Source organism: Hyperolius riggenbachi, chromosome 6, assembly GCF_040937935.1.
Source record: "Hyperolius riggenbachi isolate aHypRig1 chromosome 6, aHypRig1.pri, whole genome shotgun sequence".
Lineage (NCBI taxonomy): Eukaryota > Metazoa > Chordata > Amphibia > Anura > Hyperoliidae > Hyperolius > Hyperolius riggenbachi.
The window spans coordinates 287,488,619-287,510,768 of NC_090651.1; the positions used below are offsets into that span (position 1 = coordinate 287,488,619).

The following is a 22,150-nucleotide window of genomic DNA, read 5'->3' on the forward strand; positions in this document are numbered from 1 at the left end:
CATGTGGAATTCCAATAAAATTGATTCATGTTTGTGGCAGTAATATGACAAAATGTGGAAAACTTCAAGGGGGCCAAATACTTTTGCAACCGACTGTATTATACTATATATAATATTCTCTTTATACAAAGATCTCTTTGAATAAACATATTTATTTACTAACGTGGTAACATTGTGTTATATGTTAGATTTAATTTGAAAATGAGTTTACACCAACATACATGTGATGTACTGTATATGCATGGGTTAATATTATTCAAAGCTGCTCAGTGGTTCACAGTACCATACATGTTATTGTATTATTAGTCCCTCCGCATGCATGCATGAAAAAAAAGGCACCTGGAAAAGAGGGTGCAGGGCATTGCCGCTAGTAGAAAATCGCTACAAGTAGTGATATTCTACTGCTGAATTCCGATAGAAAAATATTTGTAATGATTACCGATGTTTTACTATGGCTAAACCTAACCCTACTCTCACACAGAACCCTCCCCTGGTGGTGCCTAACCCTAAGACCCTGCTGGTGGTGCCTAACCCCAAGACTCCCCCTGGTGGGGCCTAACCCTAAGGGTGCTTTTCAGTTACACACCAATGTTACAGATGCTGAAAAGTGGACAGAAGCGGATACAACCAGGTTTAGAGGCTTCAGGCCCTAAGAACCTCCATGGCGCCTAACCGTACCCCCTCCTAAAGCTTAATCAACTCTCTGTAGCAAAGCCGCAATATGTGGCTAGGGAGATGAATTCTGGCACTTGGAAGCGCCTGATTAGTGGCAGACATAATAATGGAGCTTGCGGAAATGCAATGCAGCTGCAATTTACCTCCCTAGCTGCATACTGTGGCCATTGTAAAAGCTGCCATTTGCGGTAAAAAAGATAAATGCCCAAATTTCCGTCTTTAGCCATAAATCACGGCTTTTACAATGGGAGCCCATGGCAGCGTCGATTTATCCATAAGGGCTTCTGCACCCTTTCTGTCATTCCAAATACATATTCAAAAACCCTCCCTTCAATGGAGCTTTTTAGGGGAATTAACCAAGGCAACAAAAGAAAATGTATTCGCCCTTATTTAGGGAGACAATTGCACGCAAACTCCCTCCTATTGAATACAGTAAATACAATATGCACTCATGAATAAATAATCTACATTAACAAGTTTAAGGAAAACTCATCAGGAGAAGCTGAACAGTTTCCCTCAAAACTTGTTAATGTGGATTATTTATTCATGACTGTATAATTGTATTTACTGCCCCTTATACAGGGGAGATTGTGTGCTATTGTCTCTCTAAATGAGGGTGATATCCGTCAATGTATACCAGTTTGGCCTGATTATGTATGGATTCTATATTTAATTAGGAGTTAGAGGGTTTTTTCTCTTTCTTTCTTTGTTTGTATGGATGTAAAGGTTTAACAAGCTCTTCTATTGTTCATTCTTCTTGCGTTATGGTTTACTGATAAAGATTGTTTTTATTATATCATACATGCATGTTCATCATACCATTGAGCCCTCTTAATGAGTACTATTTTCTTTATGTTATTTGGTTAATTCACATTAAAGGACACCTGACCTGAACTGAGAGGGATATGGAGGTGGCCATATTTATTGGGTACATTTCAATACGGTGCCGGGCAGTTCGGGGGAAGGGCGCGCCGATTGACAACTCTGCCTTTTACTGCTAAACTCTCCGGCTGCGTTACATACTATTCCCTCTCCGAGTTGTAGTAACTTGGAGGGAGATGTAAATCGGGGTCTGGCAACCGCCAGAGCCCAGAATTACCATTATGCGGGGCGCACAACATAGCATTGCTGCTATAACGGCGCCCAGCTTCGGCACTTCTGCTTTGATATTTACACTATATATTATGCAAACTGCACCCACCGTTAATAATGATCTATCATACAAAATGTCAAACAAAATGTCAAACAACCAGAGTTTTCGCTATCACGAATAGTCCACAGTGTACAATTGTATATAAATCAGTATGACAGCGCTCCTCTTCTTATTATCCTCAATACCTAGAAAAGAAAAAATGGCTCCACATAGTGCATTACTGCTAAACTTGCATCATCTTTATAAACACCATGCCAGTGATAAACCATGTGCTCTTTAGTGCTCCACTTCTAATGCAAACTTATCACCAACTTTAAGACAGTTCCAGGCTCACCAGATGTAGGCCACCTCATACACCAGGTGGGTTTATCGCATAAATCAATCCACAACGATCTGCTGCTCTCATGTATCATAAGCTTTTAATCCGGATTCTTCAATAAAACATAATAAACATAGCATAAAATCTTTTAAAATTGGGAGCTATGCCCCTGCGCTCATGCGCACTCACGTTATCCACAGATGAGTCTCCGCATATCGGGCTCTTGGCCCTGTGATGTACCTCCTCCTATGGTCACGGCGTCCCGCTCCCCGCACTGGTGCATCAGTTTCAAACTTCCTACGAGCGATGTAATTCCTCCTTCCTGTGACGTCAGACGCTGCCCGCTATGCTCCGCCTTACGCGTTTCGTCCCTTGGGACTCATCAGAGGCTGACGTGACAGGAGCGACCGACGTCTATTTATGTTCATTTTAGTTCCGTATTTTTTGCGCATGTCTATTTCCGTGTGAATACGTAATCCGCGTCAGGTGGCCAATGGCCTTTGGGCTTGCGTAGTGCGCTCTCGTATATAACTCTGCCGCTCATCGTGCGTGCCCTAATATGAGCCAGATGGTTGATCCTTCCACCACTGCCATCTAGTGGTCAATTTTCTAACTACTCCCTTAAAATTACCTTCCTTTATAAAATTAATTAATCACATTTCACCATTAAACATTGTATGAACTACAAATATATGTTTCCAATATGGATAATACTACATCAATAGCTACATCACTTGGCACTTCTATACTAATTTAAAGATAAACCATCCCTGCTGTACTCCATCAAAACCAGACGGTACATCACAGTTCCAAGCCTACATGTATACACATTCCCTAATTCCAGTTCACATGCAATAGTGCTCCTATACAGGTCCCCATTTACATACACCTTAATTGTGTCTTATGGGGGAGGAATCGGTGGTCCCTTAAAAGGGTAACAATGGTCCCACCCCTGGTGGCTTCTCCCACTCCCACCCGTATTCCTTATCGCAATCTCCCTTGGAATTCATTTATTGAAACCACAGAGTTCTCAGCACCATAGTTTCCTACAGTTTGATGTTTTAATATTTTATTTTATTATATACCCCCAAGTAACACCTAAAAGGGGGCTTGTATTTCCTACTACCTTATAATGTTCATTTCCTGAATGTTTCCCCTAAAATTATAACAAACCTTTTCCTAGATATCCCACATAGACAGAATTATTATGGGTAGATTCTGGTTTACCTCCACCCATAACTATAACCAGGGCAGTCAAATCTCCCAGTGCACCTCCGCCCATTAACCCCCTTTGTGTTACCTCAAAGTCCTCCCATTCTTCATTTAACATTCTAATCTCCCTTATTGGTTATAAGTCATTGGTGATATAGCAATTTAAATCAAATTCAACATTAAGCCCTCCTGGAACCAAAGTTTTCAGGTTAAAGATCCATCTCCCTTCAGCTTGCGAGATGTCTCTGACTAGACTGGACCCCTTCCATCTCTTTATATGTGCCTCTATCCCCATAAATTTCAATCCACTGGGATCATTATTATGGACCAATCGAAAATGATTAGATACATTGTGAGTTGCTAGGCCTTTAGAAATATTGGCCACATGTTCTCTGATTCTTTCATGTAATTTTCTGGTGGTCCTACCTATATATTCCAGGTTACAGGGACATCTCAGGAGGTATATAACTCCTTTGGTGTTACATGTGATGCATTGTCTTATGGAAATCTGTTGCCCACTGTTCATTGATATGAAGTTTGCCCCCCTTATGGGTTGTGCCTCTTTGCATCCCCTGCATTTTCGACAGGGGAAAAAACCTGTTTGTCCTAACAGATCTCCCATCCTTGTTTGTGGGGGGTTTACAAAGCTGGTTACCAGTCTTGATTTTAGATTTGGGGCTTTTTTATATATAAACCCAGGTCTTTTTGGGATTGCATTTCCCAGGGTGCCATCTAGTTTCAATATGCTCCAATGTTTTTTTATTATGGATTCAATTTCCTTATATTGCATGTTGTAGTCCAATAGTAGATCGAATTCTCTATTGTTTTTCTGGGGTATGGTTCCCCTATCTTCCAATAGTGGGGCTCTATCCAAGTTCGCCACCACGCTAACTGGGAGATTTGACTGCCCTGGTTATAGTTATGGGTGGAGGTAAACCAGAATCTACCCATAATAATTCTGTCTATGTGGGATATCTAGGAAAAGGTTTGTTATAATTTTAGGGGAAACATTCAGGAAATGAACATTATAAGGTAGTAGGAAATACAAGCCCCCTTTTAGGTGTTACTTGGGGGTATATAATAAAATAAAATATTAAAACATCAAACTGTAGGAAACTATGGTGCTGAGAACTCTGTGGTTTCAATAAATGAATTCCAAGGGAGATTGCGATAAGGAATACGGGTGGGAGTGGGAGAAGCCACCAGGGGTGGGACCATTGTTACCCTTTTAAGGGACCACAGATTCCTCCCCCATAAGACACAATTAAGGTGTATGTAAATGGGGACCTGTATAGGAGCACTATTGCATGTGAACTGGAATTAGGGAATGTGTATACATGTAGGCTTGGAACTGTGATGTACCGTCTGGTTTTGATGGAGTACAGCAGGGATGGTTTATCTTTAAATTAGTATAGAAGTGCCAAGTGATGTAGCTATTGATGTAGTATTATCCATATTGGAAACATATATTTGTAGTTCATACAATGTTTAATGGTGAAATGTGATTAATTAATTTTATAAAGGAAGGTAATTTTAAGGGAGTAGTTAGAAAATTGACCACTAGATGGCAGTGGTGGAAGGATCAACCATCTGGCTCATATTAGGGCACGCACGATGAGCGGCAGAGTTATATACGAGAGCGCACTACGCAAGCCCAAAGGCCATTGGCCACCTGACGCGGATTACGTATTCACACGGAAATAGACATGCGCAAAAAATACGGAACTAAAATGAACATAAATAGACGTCGGTCGCTCCTGTCACGTCAGCCTCTGATGAGTCCCAAGAGACGAAACGCGTAAGGCGGAGCATAGCGGGCAGCGTCTGACGTCACAGGAAGGAGGAATTACATCGCTCGTAGGAAGTTTGAAACTGATGCACCAGTGCAGGGAGCGGGACGCCGTGACCATAGGAGGAGGTACATCACAGGGCCAAGAGCCCGATATGCGGAGACTCATCTGTGGATAACGTGAGTGCGCATGAGCGCAGGGGCATAGCTCCCAATTTTAAAAGATTTTATGCTATGTTTATTATGTTTTATTGAAGAATCCGGATTAAAAGCTTATGATACATGAGAGCAGCAGATCGTTGTGGATTGATTTATGCGATAAACCCACCTGGTGTATGAGGTGGCCTACATCTGGTGAGCCTGGAACTGTCTTAAAGTTGGTGATAAGTTTGCACTAGAAGTGGAGCACTAAAGAGCACATGGTTTATCACTGGCATGGTGTTTATAAAGATGATGCAAGTTTAGCAGTAATGCACTATGTGGAGCCATTTTTTCTTTTCTAGGTATTGAGGATAATAAGAAGAGGAGCGTTGATATTTACAGAATTTCCTTTTAAACGATACCAGTTTCCTGGCAGTCCTGATGATCTCTTTGCATCCACTTGAAACAAGAATGCGGCTACTCCAGTCAGACTTCAGTTGGAAACATCTGATCTGCATGCCTTTTCAGGGTCTGTGACTAAAAGAGGATCAACAGGACAGCCAGGAAACTGGTATTGTTTAAAAGGATATACATGTGGCAGTCCGAGTGCTTCCAAGACTTCTGAAGACTGCCAAAGTCTCCCATGGCAGGAAGTTTAAACGTAGGAGCCTGCGAGGGAACGAGGACACCGGGAGGAGAATGTGAGGGCTCTATAGGACCCAGAGCCTTCCTTCTTCTTAGGTGAGTATCTGTTTTTTTTATCTCTATTTGAGCTTCAGACTTGGTAAAAGTAGATGTGAAAATAAACTGATGAGATAAACAATTACATCTGTCTTCCTGCTCCTAAAAATGAACTTTTTTTTATAGATATCTTATGTTTGTATTTTATATTAAGACATTTACAAAGTGGATTGAGTGTTTTGTTGTCTCTGCTCAATGGCAGTCTATTAAGAGTCCCAGAGTTAAAATACATGAACTATTGACATTTTTCTATCCCTCCCCTGCCCTCAGAAATTGTATTTTGACAGGAAAATTTTAAATGGCTGTAATTTGCTAATCAGTGATGTTTACTATATTCCTGACAAGCTACCGACAAGAGAGGAGCTCTCACTGCCATGCCTGAAAATTATTTTTTTCAGGCAGCAAAATAAAAAAAAGGATGGCCTGGTTATTAACATGCTTTGCACTCAACATATGCATGTTTATCTTAATATGTCACATGTCGCCTTGTATACACTTTAAGTCACAACAAAATTAAACATTTCAGTCACCAGAGTTAATAATTAGCACCACTCCCATATAATTATTTTTATAATTAATGACATATGAAAAGGGGCAGGTAATAGAAATGTGAAGTGTAGCCAGCATTAATTAGCAATGCACAATATTTTGTGAATTGTAGGAAATACAGTGGGATGCGAAAGGTTTGGGCAACCGTGTTAATTTTCATGATTTTCCTGGATAAATCGTCAGTTGTTACGATAAAAAATGTCAGTTAAATATATCATATAGGAGACACACACAGTGATATTTGAGAAGTGAAATGAAGTTTATTGGATTTACAGAAAGTGCACAAAATTAATTAAATAAAATTAGGCAGGTGCATAAATGTGGACACTGTTGTCATTTTATTGATTACAAAACCATTAGAACTAATTATTGGAACTCAAATTGGCTTGGTAAGCTCAGTGACCCCTGACCTACATACACAGACGAATCCAATTATGAGAAAGAGTATTTAAGGGGATCAATTGTAAGTTTCCCTCCTCTTTTTATTGTCTCTGAAGAGTAGCAACATGGGGATCTCATGGGGATCTCAAAACAACTCGCAAATGACCTGAAGACATAGATTATGCAGGAGAACAGAGCAATAGCATATGTGGTCAGTAGGTGCCTGGCTCTTCTACTGACCACATATGCTATTGCTCCGTTGTTATTGCCTGATGAAGTGGGATCAAACCTGTGAAACGCATTGCATATCTGGAGTTCATAAATAAAATATATTGACTACAGTCGTTGTGTGTCTACTTGGAGGAGGTAAGTCCACCACTACCTCCTCTATCTACCAAGAATTTGGTTTTTAAGCTCATTTAGCTCCCTTTTATCCTCTTGGCGCATCTGTTCTCCTGCATAATATTGAGTCCACCCTGGGGGGAGGGTTGAACCCCCTTTTTCTCATCTACAGAGAGCGACTTCTTATTCCTGAGTGGGGTCAGGAAAATATCCCCACCTGCCTTTACAGTGGTTGCCTAATGGTAACCCTGGTTTGTGAGTATTAATATTTACTCTATCTAGTAACCATTTACCAGTACATATTACACTATTGGGGCTCTTGGTGTTCCTTGTTTTTATTGAAGACATAGATTGTTCACCATCATGGTTTAAGGGAAGGATACAGAAAGCCTCAGAGATTTCAGCTGTCTGTTTCCACAGTTAGGAACATACTGAGGAAATGGAAGACCACAGGCTCAGTTCAAGCTGAGGCTCAAAGTGGCAGACCAAGAAAAATCTCAAATAAACAGAAGCGACGAATGGTGAGAACAGTCAGAGTCAACCCACAGACCAGCACCAAAGACCTACAACATCATCTTGCTGCAGATGGAGTCACTGTGCATCGTTCAACCATTCGGTGCACTTTACACAAGGAGATGCTGTATGTGAGAGTGATGCAGAGGAAGCCTTTTCTCCACCCACAGCACAAACAGAGCCATTTGAGGTATGCTAAAGCACATTTGGACAAGCCAGCTTCATTTTGGAGTAAGGTACTGTGGACTGATGACACTAAAATTGAGTTATTTGGGCATAACAGGGGGCGTTATGCATGGAAGAAAAACAACACAGCATTACAAGAAAAACCCTGCTACCTACAGTAAAATAGTAAAACAGTTCCACCATGCTGTGGGGCTGTGTGGCCAGCGCAGGGACTGGGAATCTTGTCAAAGCTGAGGGACACATGGATTCCACTCAGTATCAGCAGATTCTGGAGACCAATGTCCAGGAATCAGTGACAAAGCTGAAGCTGCGCCGGGGCTGGATCTTTCAACAAGACCACAACCCTAAACACTGCTCAAAATCCACTAAGGCATTCATGCATAGGAATAAGTACAATGTTCTGGAATGGCCATCTCAGTCCCCAGACCTGAATATAATTGAAAATCTGTGGTGTGAGTTAAAGAGAGCTGTCCATGCTCGGAAGCCATAAAACCTGAATGAACTAGAGATGTTTTGTAAAGAGGAATGGTCCAAAATACCTTCAAACAGAATCCAGGCCCTCATTGGAACCTACAGGAAGTGTTTAGCTGCTGTAATTTCTGCAAAAGGAGGATATACTAAATATTTATTTCATTTCTTTTTTTTTTTTTTTTTTGGTGCCCAAATTTATGCACCTGCCTAATTTTGTTTAAACAATTATTGCACACTTTCTGTAAATCCAATAAACTTACTGTAATTTCAGTTCTCAAATATCACTGTGTGGTATTGTCATATTTTATCATAACAACCAGCATTTTATACAGGAAAAACATGACAATTAACATTATTGTCCAAACTTTTGCATCCCACTGTACTTGTCTATACTTTATGCAATCAATATATTGACCGTACCTAGTTGGTTGAATGCTGCTGATTCTCTTCCTGTTGAGACAAAAGTGAAATTTTACTGGAAAGCATGATGCAAAGACTTCTCCCTCTGTCTATCATCCCCAGACCCCCACACATAAAGTAGTCATAGAGCAGCTGTGTATTCTCACCTACCTTCTTCCTGTGCTGAGAGAATAACTCTTTGTGGTCAGCACTGCAACAGAGTTTTATCATAAAAATTTGCTGAGCTGCAGTGCTGGCCAGAAAGAGTTAAACTGCCAGCAGCACAGGCAAGAGCTGGAGAGTGTGAGCTGCTCTCTAGCTGGATAAACGTAAAACAGTGGAGGTGCCCAAAATGTATAAAACAATTAAAAAATATAAAAAGGAGACGTATAGTAAGCTTGCCTTTCCTGTAGTGAAGTAGCTCATGTAGAATTCAAAGTGCCTCTTAGCCGAAATGTAGTAGATTGAGGTGCTCAAGTCTACTACATTTTAGCCAAGAAGCATTTTTCGATGTTTTTTAATGACATGATGAAGCAGCAGATATCCAAGAAAGGTGTTGTCTGAACCTTTTGTGCAATAAACCCTTGAAAATCTCAACTGAGTTTTTGATTGCTACATGTGCTACTTCCCCACAGGAGACATACGTTTATCATACCTTTTATATTGTTCTAATTGTTTTATACCATTTGGGAGCCTCCACTGTGTTATGTTTATACTTATCACACCTCCACTTGGCAGTTGTATATTTTTAATTGCCCTTATCTCCAGGAACTACCCAATCTACCAGGAGTGTGACCTCTATGGAACTTTGCAGGCCCGAGCAGATGCGGGTTTTCCTCCATAAGCCATACTGGCGGTTACATTTCCTGCAACCCAAAATTTGTGAGTGTATTATTTTACACATATTTATTTTCGATAGTAAAATGTCAGTAATCTTTACCGATATTTTACAACGCCCTAACCAAAAATTCACATGAGCCCTCCCTCTCAATACCTAACCCTAATCAATCCCTCTGCTGATGCATAACCCTAAGGACCCCCTGCCCATACCTAGTGCTTAGACCCACCCCTGATGCCTAACCATATGACCCTGCCCTTGACAGTCCCTAAACCTTAGAACCTCCTCACCGATGCCTAGTCCCAAAGACTTCTCCACCAATGAGTAACCCTAACTATCACCCACCCCCACCCCAAGAACTTCCCTGTCAATGCCTAAACCTAAGATCCCCACCAATGCCTATCCCTAAGAACTCCCCTGCAGCTGATTCCTAAACACTGATAAGCAGTTCATTTAGGCACCTCCGACACCCAAATGAACTGCTTCAAAAAAGGAAACCATTCCCACTCTATCCCCTGGCCTTTCTTTAGACCTGAATACAGAAATGGGACGCACACTGCTGCCAAAAAGGAGGGTTTACAAGATATCAAAAATAGAAAATCCTCATTGAGCTGCTAAACAATTGTTTTAAGGGACTAATTAAGGCAGGGAAATCAGAGGAGAGGCACTGAAATTACCATAATGACTGAAATCTGTTCAGCAGCAGCGATTTTATAGTTGTAATAGGAAATTCAGCTAAACCTGTCACTATTTTGCAGAACATATTTGTATAATCTTATGATGTTTAGTAGGAAAAAAAATAATTAGATCAGGGCTGTGGGGAACAGCAACAACTTTGTTTGGTCGAAGAGTTCAGTGAAAGAAGTTCATTAGCTGTGAAGCTTAAAATAAACAAGGACAAAGTATTAAAAAAAAAAAAAAATACACCACCAACAACAACAAACTCCAAGTAAATATTTGCAAATTAAATTAAATTAAACTAGGGCACTGAAGATGAAGGCAAAAAACTATGTAAAGACCTCAGGTAATTAAAGAGATTATTGTGCTGATTGAAATTGAAGCAATCCTGAACTTGAATAGCAAAACTTTATTGTCTATTTATAAAAGGGTGAAAAGGCTGTGCAACATAAAAATGTAATTTTTTTTTAAATAATGTAATTTTTCAGATTTCAATGATCATTAGTTAAAAAAAAAGTTATCTTTTCAGCATGATCTCCAGTTCTTAGATTATCGCTAGTTCATAGTTATATATGCTGAGATCACCATATTTATCAAGTGGTAATCAGACTCAATTGCAGCTTCATTATAAGGGGTTGCGCAGATCACCCTTTAACCATCTTAGCGGTATGGACGAGCTCAGCTTGTCCATCACCGCCGATGGCTGCCGCTCAGGCCCTGCTGGGCCGATTTTGATGAAATAAAGAGCAGCACACGCAGCCGGCACTTTGCCAGCCGCGTGTGCTGCCCGATCGCCGCCGCTCTGCGGCGATCCGCCGCGAGCAGCGGCGAAAGAGGGTCCCCCCAGCCGCCTGAGCCCTGCGCAGCCGGAACAAATAGTTCCGGCCAGCGCTAAGGGCTGGATCGGAGGCGGCGGACGTCAGGACGTCGGCTGACGTCCATGACGTCACTCCGCTCGTCGCCATGGCGACAGGAGAAGCCAAACACGGAAGGCTGCTCATTGCGGCCTTCCGTGTTAATTTTGGCCGCCGGAGGCGATCAGAAGAACGCCTCCGGAGCGCCATCTAGTGGGCTTTCATGCAGCCAACTTTCAGTTGGCTGCATGAAATAGTTTTTTTTTTATTTACAAAAAACCCTCATGCAGCCGCCCTGGCGATCTTAATAGAACGCCAGGGTGGTTAATAGAGTTATCTCGTTTGCGATAAGTGCACTGCTTTTGAACTCAGTCGGCTGAACTATTTGTGCTGCAAATTCTTGGAATGCTTTTATCTCTCTCTCGCTCTTTACGAGCAGAAAATATAAAAAATAAAAGCAGAAGTCCCCCATTATTGTCTCACACTATCCCCTAGTGACAAGTGGCCATAAATACACATTACAGCAGTACTAATTAGAAGCAAGGAAACAAAAAGAAATAAAACAATCTGCAAAAATAACTTGGCCTGGAGCACTTGGTACCCTATAAATAAATTGGCTGCTAAAGGGTTAATAGGAGAGATTTCCATATGCAGAACAGAGGTGATGCTTTCAAAAATCTTGTTTGCCACTTTTGCCTCAGATTGCCATTTTAACTAGTAGTGGTACGCAGCTGCAATAAAGGTGAAGAATCTGCCTTTGATACAGGAGGCTAGGAGTTCCATTCTGGGTCTTTCTAATTTAGCTACCTGATTATTTACATGTCTTTCAGGATGTCAACAGCAATTGCCCACAACAGCACATGTTCCAGAGCCCTGTGTGCAGGAATGATTTCAGTGGTAAAAAACAGGCTGCCTCTGTGTGTGTGAGAGAGAGTGAGGAGACGGCAGGCAGTTAGAGCAAATCAAGTGGGGAGGGGACTATCACGCCAGCAAGGATGGCTACTGAGGGCTCAAAGCAGGCACATGACGTAAATTAGCACTTCCAGGAGGCTTTAAAATAGAAAGCTCTTCTTGAAAACTGATGTCTTACCTAGTATCTTCATGTTAGTAAGGTAATCTGAATAACATTTTTAGCTATAGTGCTTCATTAAATACATTAATTTGTCTACAAGATTGGGATACCAGTTGTATCTGCACCCAGTGATAGTAGAGTGGAGGCCTGCTCAACAAACACTCAACTGAAAAAGGCCTGTATTTCAGGATATAGTGGGTGAAAGCAGTGTGGGGAGTTGAAGCAAGACATGCTCAATTAATGTATTGATAGTTAAAGAGAACCTAAACTGAAAATAAAAAGTCAAAATAACCATGCACAGGTCATACTTACCTCCTATGTAGTCTACTCCTCAATCTCTTTCTCCTCTCCTGCATCCCCTTTGTCCACTGTGATCAATGGAATCCTCCGTCCTCCATTTTAAAAATGGCCACTACTCCATAACAGCTTCCTGATATGGCTCAAGTGGGTGTAATATCACCCACTTGAGCCATAAGGAAACATGGACATTACCTTGCACAGTCAGTTGTAACTGACAGCTGCTGATCTATAACTGACAGCAACTGGTATATTTCAGTTCTGACAAAATATTGTCAGAACTGGAAGGGATCACTGTAAGAAGAAAATGGTGAGCTTCTGAGAAGAACAGACAGTGAGGTTAGTATGTAATATTCATTTGCAGCTACGTCATGTGTTTATTTTAAATAATTTTACTTGCTTCAGGTTCCCTTTAATAGACACTGAATTATTCGAGAGTGTCAGGAGTAATAATGTGACCTTACTAGAGAGGCTCTGGGAAGTGCACATTGTGCACCCTTAAGGTCCGTACACACGCCGGACTTTAGGCAACGACGGGTCCGTCGTTGCCTCCCGCTGGGTGGACGTGCCAGCGACAGTCCGGCGTGTGTACGCTCTGTCGTCAGACTGATACGGCTGTTTCTGAGCGATCCGCCGGGCGGACTGTCGCTGGCACGCCCACCCAGCGGGAGGCAACGACGGACCCGTCGTTGCCTAAAGTCCGGCGTGTGTACGGACCTTTAGTCTGATGTCTTTATATTGCATTTATACTTTAGTGCTATTATTGTTGTAATGCCATTGAGACAGTCTGCTAATCCCTCAGTAAATACAGCAGAACTAAAACCCAGGTGTGTCCCTCTGCAGATTAAAGCTTTCATAGAGACAAAGGCTTTTTTAACAAAATAGCAGAAAAGGTCATTTGCCCTTTTTCCTATAAATTAACAATATAAAGCAGTAAAGTGATCACTGCTGTTTCAGTCTGTGTAAAGGGACTATATTTGAATGGGGCAAAGTTTGAACAATTGGGTGATGATTAATGGGATGAGGAGAATGAAGATGGAGAAGCCAATTTGTAGTGATGAAATAATGGCCTAACAGCTGCTCATGAATGCATGACAATGAGAAAATGGAGGGGATTGTGGAAAAATGCGGTGCGATGGTTGTATCAAGATTGATTGTGGAACAGCCCCTCTGATTGCAGGGGGTCCAGAGCTAGGGGAGTCCCCATCTACTTCCCTTCCCTTCATCCCACGCATGAGACTACACTTCAGATCAGATGTTTTTGTGGCTACACTTGTTATTGGTTCGAAGATTATGATGGCCAAACTTGTTTTATGACCCTTGTGAGATGGGCTCCAAGAAGGGGCGTAACTAGAGGGGTGCAGCCCCATTCGATCACGAGGGACCCAGACAGAGCTGTGGGGTTCCAAACTACTAACTTTCCCTTCTTTCAATACAGGGGACTATACTTCAGATCAGCTGCGGATGTGGGGAGAAAGCGGAGCCAACATTAAACAGGCCGGCTCCAATCCAAACAGAACAAAAGGCACAGTAGATAATTTTTCGACAGAACCGATCTGATTTTTGATAGTTTTTCTGATTGATTTGTATAGAAGTGATCAGAAAATTGATCAGAAAAAAAAGATCGAAATTAGATTGGACCTGTCGAAAATTATCTATCGAACCATCTATCTGGCAAAAAATCTCATTGTGTATTCCCAGCATAAGTGGGAATATATTCCCAGCTTTCTTTACTCATTCTTGTTAGATACTGTACATGGATACACTGAGAGTGCATTGTCTGGAATTAGATAAACTCTTCAGACTTTAGAAAAAAAAAGAACCATTCAGTGGAATAATGTAAGCAATAACGCACAATTACCATGCTGATTCTGACTGGTTTAGTGCAGCACACCTTTGGGTAAAGGTTCAGTGAATCTCAAGCAACTTAACAAAATCTGATTTTGAATGCTACATTTAATCTGAAATGTACAGTTAACTGCCGTTTAAGTCTATTTTTAAAGAAGTATGTTTCGCATGAATTAAAGTTTCGTAAAAAGGCACCGAACAGGTCATTGTGCATTGTACTCTCTGGAGACTTGAGCAACCTAGCTTAGCGATCCATGTTATGCTACATTACTGGAAAAGATGCTCAGTGTCTATGCATCAAAGGGTATCTGTATAAGTTTGTGGGAATGATTGAAAGAAATTATACCTAAAAGTTAGACTTGTGTATGTAAAGCAACTGCAGGCAAGGGCATAACTATAAATCATGCCCCCCTCATCAAGACTTTGATCCCCCTCACCCAACATGGCACACCCCATTACCGTTCCCCTCATAATGAACCCCATGGACTGGAGAGCCTATCTGACATAGGTCATGTAACAAATATGGCAATCATGATAACCACCTATAACAAGCATAGATACAACAACATGTGATCTGGCGAATGGACTCATGTCACGTATCAGCCAGAGGCAGTGTAAGTAGGTGAGGCCCCCGCAGCCCGCCCCCTTCTCCCCATGTGGTTGCAGGGCATGCTCTCCCAATAGTTTAGCCTCTCACAGTTGGATAGAGAGCAATCACCATAACAGGTGATCATATTGGCATGTGATGTCAGCTCATAGACATCAGTGGTCATACTTCCCAACTTTTTGAGATTAAAAAGATGGACACTTTAAGAGAATCTATACTCTAAAATTCTTACAATAAAAAGCATATCATTCTATTCATTATGTTCTCCTGGGGCCCTCTGTGCTCTTTCTGCCACTCCCTGCTGCAATCCTGGCTTGTAATTGACAGTTTTAGGCAGTGTTTACAAACAAAAGACATGGCTGCTAACTAGAGTGTGATAGGCTGAGAGGAGAGCTTGAAGAGGGTGTGTAAAACTTCTGCCTATCACAAGTAGTGCTGCACATTCCACACATTCCAGCCTGAGCCCGACAGAGTCGACAGAGGAAAGAAGATAAGATTTATTACAGAGACAGTGCAACTAGAAAAGGCTGCCGTAAGCCAGACCACATTAGAACAGGGATAGGAACTTATAAGATAGAAGAAATAAGACTCAAAATTTTGTTACAGAATCTCTTTCAGACACACCCCTGCCACTCTTCTAATCATACCCCCAGCACAATCCTAGTCACGAATACCACTAAAAATATGTAAGCAAAATATGTAGTTTTACCATTCAAACCACACTGGTCTTTTCTATCATTACTAGTTTTCTTCATATTTTTGAAATTAAGAAATATAACAATGTAAAGGATTGGAAAATAGACATTTTGTCAGTAGAAAAATACATATATTTACCTAAATCTGTACATCAGTCCTGAAAGAGGGGCACATGAGGGGGAAAGAGGGACAGGGGATTTGGTTTTCAAAGAGGTACTGTCACTCAGAATAAGAGCCAACTGGGAGCTATGCCAGTGGTTAATGTAAGGGTATGTTTAAAGGGTTACTTCTGTTTAAAACAAATATTTGTATAACACATGTCAGCACAATACACATCAGTTTGTAACTGAAATCCATTAAATATAGTTTGAGAGCCTCAGCCTGCAGAAGCTATAACTTGCTTAGGAGACTTCTCAGAAGCCATGGCAATAGTATACTGCTTGGTGCTTAATATATCCTAAAATCTCCTCTCACTGTTTGTCTCATTAGTATATGAATCTGCACAAAGTAGAAGTGAAATGTATTGCTTCCTTCACAGCCCTCCAACTTGGTAGGTCTATTGCACTGACACATTCATTCCACAGGGACGACGCACGCCACACGTCCGCAGGGATGCTGGCTCTAACATACACAGAGCGGGAAGTAATCAATGCCATCTCAGTAAAGGCAGCTTTCACTATGAAACATACTGAGCTTCAGAGCTGCGGCCTGGACTAACAGCAGAGTAATTATAGGCAGGTCTGTGCAATACAGCTTGTTCAGAAGCTTCATAGAGATGTTTCTTTTCTTAGAGAAAGTGTAGATCTGCTTCAATGTGCTCTCTATCTCCCTTTCGTAATTTAGTCTGACTTTCCCAGACCTCGTGAACTTTAGCAGCCAGACCTGTCTATCAGCTATTGTTTCTTTCAGCTCTTGCATGGGCATGTTCATGGGCTGGCTTCACAAATACCATCTATCCCTCTCATCTTAGCTAAATAGAAAGGTGGGATTTTAAACATTAAAAAAAATTGTGGTAATGCTAACCAGGATCTAGTAATCCCATTACTTATAGCACTAGCCCCAAATCAAACCTCAAAACACTGCTACCTTTCAGGTTTACTTTAAAGAGACACTGAAGCAAAAAAAAAAAAATATGATATAATGAATTGGTTGTGTACTATGAATAATTACTAGAAGATTAGCAGCAAAGAAAATATTCTCATATATTTACTTTCAGGTATATAGTGTTTTTTCTAACATTGCATCATTCTATAATATGTGCAGATTACACAACACTCAGCATTCAAAATGATTCTTTCAGAGCAGTCTGTGAAGTAATGACCTCTCCTCTAGCAGAGGAAAAGTTACAATTACAGTTACAGATGAGATAATAAAAGTTACAGTTGAGATAATAAAAGTCAGATAACAGAGAGCTTAAAGCGGAATATAACCCTGCATTTCAACTTTGCTCTAAAACATTATTTACAGTATATTATATGCAACCAGCATTTTTTTTTTTACTAGACCAGCATTGGAAGGGTTACACAGGGCTTTAAAGTCCCTAGAGATTTCTGCAGACGAATCCGAACTTGAGTTTGATACTTTTTGTTTACAAATATGTGTTTATTATGACTCATCTCTCTCACTGAGAAGGAGCTTGGAGGACAGCCAAAGAGATGTATCTATTGATAAACAGTTACACACTAACAAAATAGAATGTAACTATCTGAATGTCTGCACGGAACTTAAAACCTCTGTGTTTAACCCTTCCAATGCTGGTCTAGTAAAAAAAAAAATGCTTTTTGCATATAATATGCTGTAAATAATGTTTTAGAGCAAAGTTGAAATGCAGGGTTATATTGCGCTTTAATAGCTTTTTTGCATAGAGATAACAACTGGAGTTTCTCAACTCTTCCTGCACTGGAAACAATTAGACTGATGTATCTGATCTTAATGTTTTTTTTCTTAGCTGTACTACACATACAAATCCTAATATCATCATTTTTTTTTCGCTTCAGTGTCTCTTTAAGGGCTCTGCTTTTGACACAGGAGACAAGGATTATTTCTTGGCTCTTCCAGTTCAGTAAGCTAACACCTATTCAGTAAGGAGACCTTAGGCAAGACTAACTAACACTGCTACTGCCTACTGTGCATGCCCTTAGTTGCTGCAGCACAAACGCTTTGAGTCTGCCAGGAGAAAAGTGCAAAATAAATGCTCTGTGTCTTGTCTTGACTAAATCTAACATTCCTAGGTTCTCATATTCTTATTTTCAATTAATGTGTTGAAAAGGCTAAATCTGAAGTGTAAACAACTGCGAAATCAGTGTGGCAATAATCTGGTTCATTTAGCTCCGACACAGATAAATAATGGACTGTTCATCACTATCCTGCTATCTTAAATGTTTTCACAGCCACACAGACCTTCTATAACCTGCAATTAGTGTTTAGGAGAGCTGCTACCATATTCTCTACAGTTGTCAGCTTCAACTGAGCTGCATGGATAAATCACAGGTGTATTAAACCTTGCAAATAAAAAAAAATTAAAAGAATGTTAAAAATTAAAAACTCTAAGTAGGATTGGTACTGTAAGTACCCATGTTTACCTTATGTCATATATTACTTTAGGTATGCTTCAAGACACCTTGAAAGGATTTTTTTTTTACTTTTTTTATTTTTTTTTTCTTATTTTTTTCTGTGTACTTTGCCCTTCCTCTACACCGGCAGCTGTTTATAAACAATTATCAGTCAGATCTCAGTCACACTGACACTGATGAAATCATGCCTATGGCACCGCCTGAACTCCTGATACTATCTCACCTTCTGAGTTATAGGTGGGGCTGACATTAATATTTTACTCTGGTTTTGTAATGCTTTCAGATGTAGTAAAGAAGAATCCTGGGATGAATGAAGTTCTTAATCCTCAACACCTGCTGGGTGTATTTTATTTCTCCTGCCCCAAACACAGTCCCATTTCAGCAAATGTATCCACAATATGCATATCTCTCGATTAGAGTAGTACACGCTTCTCCTCATCACAAAAAAAACGATAAAAGTCAGATCTATATAAATAATCATAGTTACCTTTAACGTTAAAGAGAGAGCTGAATCTTCCATATGAGTCGTTTGGTTGGGCCCAGTCGGTGGCAAGATCTTTCATCATGTATCTGTTCTCCACTAAAACAGAAACATAAATATGTTTAGGCCAAAACTGCATGATTGTGTTATTGCTAAAGGTTTGAATTTAAAGTGTGATTCTAGACTAAAAGATTGGTTTACTGTTCAAATATGTGTACCATCTGCATTAAAAAAACAGCAAATTTGCCCAAAGGATGGCTACTATTTTGTAGCATAAAATATAGTCCTGGTGGTGCTTTTGTAAGCAAGGAGACTCATGTTTTTTTACAGGGATGTTATGTGCCTAGATGAATGTCTCCCTTATATGCCTGCAATGCTGAGCATATTGTAATGACGTCATCATGTAACCCCTCCCACTGGCCTGCTGGAAAGGCATTCTCATACAGACGCACTGCATTATGGGAGGTTCACTGTTAAAGAGAAACCGTAACCAAGAATTGAACTTCATCCCAATCAGTAGCTGATGCCAGGAGTGAGGCATACGGAAGCTGCAATATTTATTTCTTTTTAAACAATACCAGTTGCCTGGCAGTCCTGCAGTACTTTCTGGTCAGTAGGTTCTAAATCACACACCTGAAACAAGCATGCAGCTAATCTTGTTCAGGGTCTATAGCTTAAAGGGAACCAATCGCTACTTTTGTTTCCTGGTTTCTAATAGCTGTAGGAGCTGCCATGTTCCCCCCTCCCCTTCTAGCTGCCCATTATTTATCCACAAGGAAGATGTGAAGATAGCATCTGTGACTTCTGTAAACTCTTTGAATACAGTGTCCAAAATACCCCCTACACACACACAGACACACACACAGACACACCCACGGACACACACACACACGGACACACACACACAGACATACACGCACATGGACACACACACACACACGGACACACACACACGGACATACACGCACATGGACACACACACACACGGACACACGCACATGGACACACACACACACGGACACACACACAGACACACACACACACACGGACGGACACACACACGGACACACACACACACGGACACACACACACACGGACACACACACACGGACACACACACGGACACACGGACACACACACACGGACACACACACACGGACACACACACGGACACACACACGGACACACACACACATGGACACACACACACACGGACACACACACAGACACACACACACACGGACACACACACACACGGACACACACACACATGGACACGGACACACACGGACACACACACACGGACATACACGCACATGGACACACACACGGACACACACACACGGACACACACACACGGACACACACACGGACACACACACACATGGACACACACACACACACACACACGGACATACACGCACATGGACACACGGACACACACACACGGACACACACACGGACACACACACACATGGACACACACACACATGGACACACACACACACACACACACACACAATGCTGATCAATAGCTTTTGGTTTGCTCTCTGCTAATGTGTGTAATAAAATAATTCGAGCACACCTTATCTGCCTGCAATTTTAGTGGTCGGGGAGGCCTGGGAAGTAAAAAAAAGTAGGCTAATAAAACCCTCTACAAAACTTTTAAATGTAAACAGTGACTTTTAAATGTGCTATCGAGATGCCTTGGGTGCTAAAAATGGTGATTGGTTCACTTTACAGTATTAGAGGCAGAGGATCAGAAGGACAGCCAGGCAATGTGCATTATTTAAAAGGAAATAAACATGTCAGCCTCCATATCCCTCTCACCTCGTGTTCCCTTTAAAAATCACTATGGAAACAAAGACTTATTTTTAGAATTATAATTTCCTCAAGTACCGTGCAGAGCTAATGGCACGCTAAAAAGAAAATTTTGCTCTGGTCCTGAAGTGGTTAAAAATAAAAAAATATTGCAAAGCAGAAGAAAACCCCTCATTATACAGGATGGATTGTTTGAAACTACTTTATGCCATACATTAATGGGCCCATAATGCTTTTACATTTACTTTAAAGAACATTTGTACGAGTCAACTGGGAATATATGTTTCTATATTACCGGGACTGATGCTTCTGTAACTATGTACTGTCGTGTATCTGTACATGTAGTGAGAAAAGATGTAGCCAGGAAAAAAATGTAATATATTAAAACCTCAAAATGGATTAAAAAAAAAGCCCTGTTCGTCATGTTTCTAGGGCTAAAAATCTTTCTACAAGCTTATATCCAATTTATTAAGCAAGTCATGACTCCAAAAAGAAAAAAAAACTCAAGCTTTTACATCTCCATTTACTTCATATATTCATATGCAGCACAACTCCCTGCTGAGTTTTCTATCTTCTTAGGTATGAATAGCGAAGGATTTCAGTATCAAGCAGGGACTCCGACATTTATGTCCAATGCTTTATGTTTGTATCACATACTCTTTTAAGACTAAGGTAATTGGCATTACAATCCGCTGGGCTTTAACAAAGATGTCACATTTATCAACATGTCGTTTTCTTTGTTTAGCATGAAGATAAGACATCGTTAGGTTTAGTTTTATCTAAATCCTTCTAAAAAATGATTTCAGGGTTTAGTAATATCGGACATGGTATTGTACATAGCCCCTTTTTATCTTTATTTATTTAGCTAATATATAAAATAAATATACTATGCTCAGCATGAAAGCTTCATATAACTTTAGACAACAGAAAAAAAACTATAGAATTGCTTGAAAGGAATGTATAGTCTTTGAAAACACACACACACATATATATATATATATATATATATACACACACACACACACACACACACACACACACACTTTGCATACAGTACACTGGAGAAATTGTCTCCAGGATCCAGAAAAGGATTACGATGAAATAGGATCCTAGGCAAGATAGCAGTTTTTGCCCACCGCTGATGAGCTAGCACCCACAAGGCCCCTAGACTCTGTCCAGGCCATAGGCAACTGCCTAGGTTTGCCTTGTGGATGATCCAGCTCTGCCAGGATCCTTCCCTCCTTCAATTTCTTTCTTCTCATTTGGCTGTGCAGATGACAGGCAGGGTATACCAGGTCTCATCTATTGTGCAAACACCGGTATAAACACACTCCTAGGGCTTGATTCACAAAAGAGTGCTAACTGATAGCACGGGCGTTTTCGCGTGAATTTTCGCGTGTAACGTTTGCGCAAAACTATAACGTTTTTGCGTGCAAATGTGATTTTTTTGCGCAAAACCAATATCGTTTGCGTGCGAAAATTTGTGTTTGCGCATGAAAACTTTATCATTTTGT

At 40.8% G+C, this 22,150-nt stretch overlaps 1 protein-coding gene across 2 annotated transcripts in view; it reads right to left on the reverse strand.

The window, feature by feature from the left end:
- The window catches only part of TRIM29 (tripartite motif containing 29), a 95,594-nt gene that overhangs the window by 22,094 nt on the left and 51,350 nt on the right, over window positions 1-22,150 (reverse strand). For both annotated transcript variants that reach the window (XM_068240990.1, XM_068240991.1), the window contains exons 5-6: window positions 18,822-18,914; window positions 8,893-8,922 (exon numbers count right to left, since the gene is read on the reverse strand). In XM_068240990.1, coding sequence (XP_068097091.1) covers window positions 8,893-8,922; window positions 18,822-18,914 — 123 coding nt within the window. The remainder of the gene's footprint in view (window positions 1-8,892; window positions 8,923-18,821; window positions 18,915-22,150) is intronic.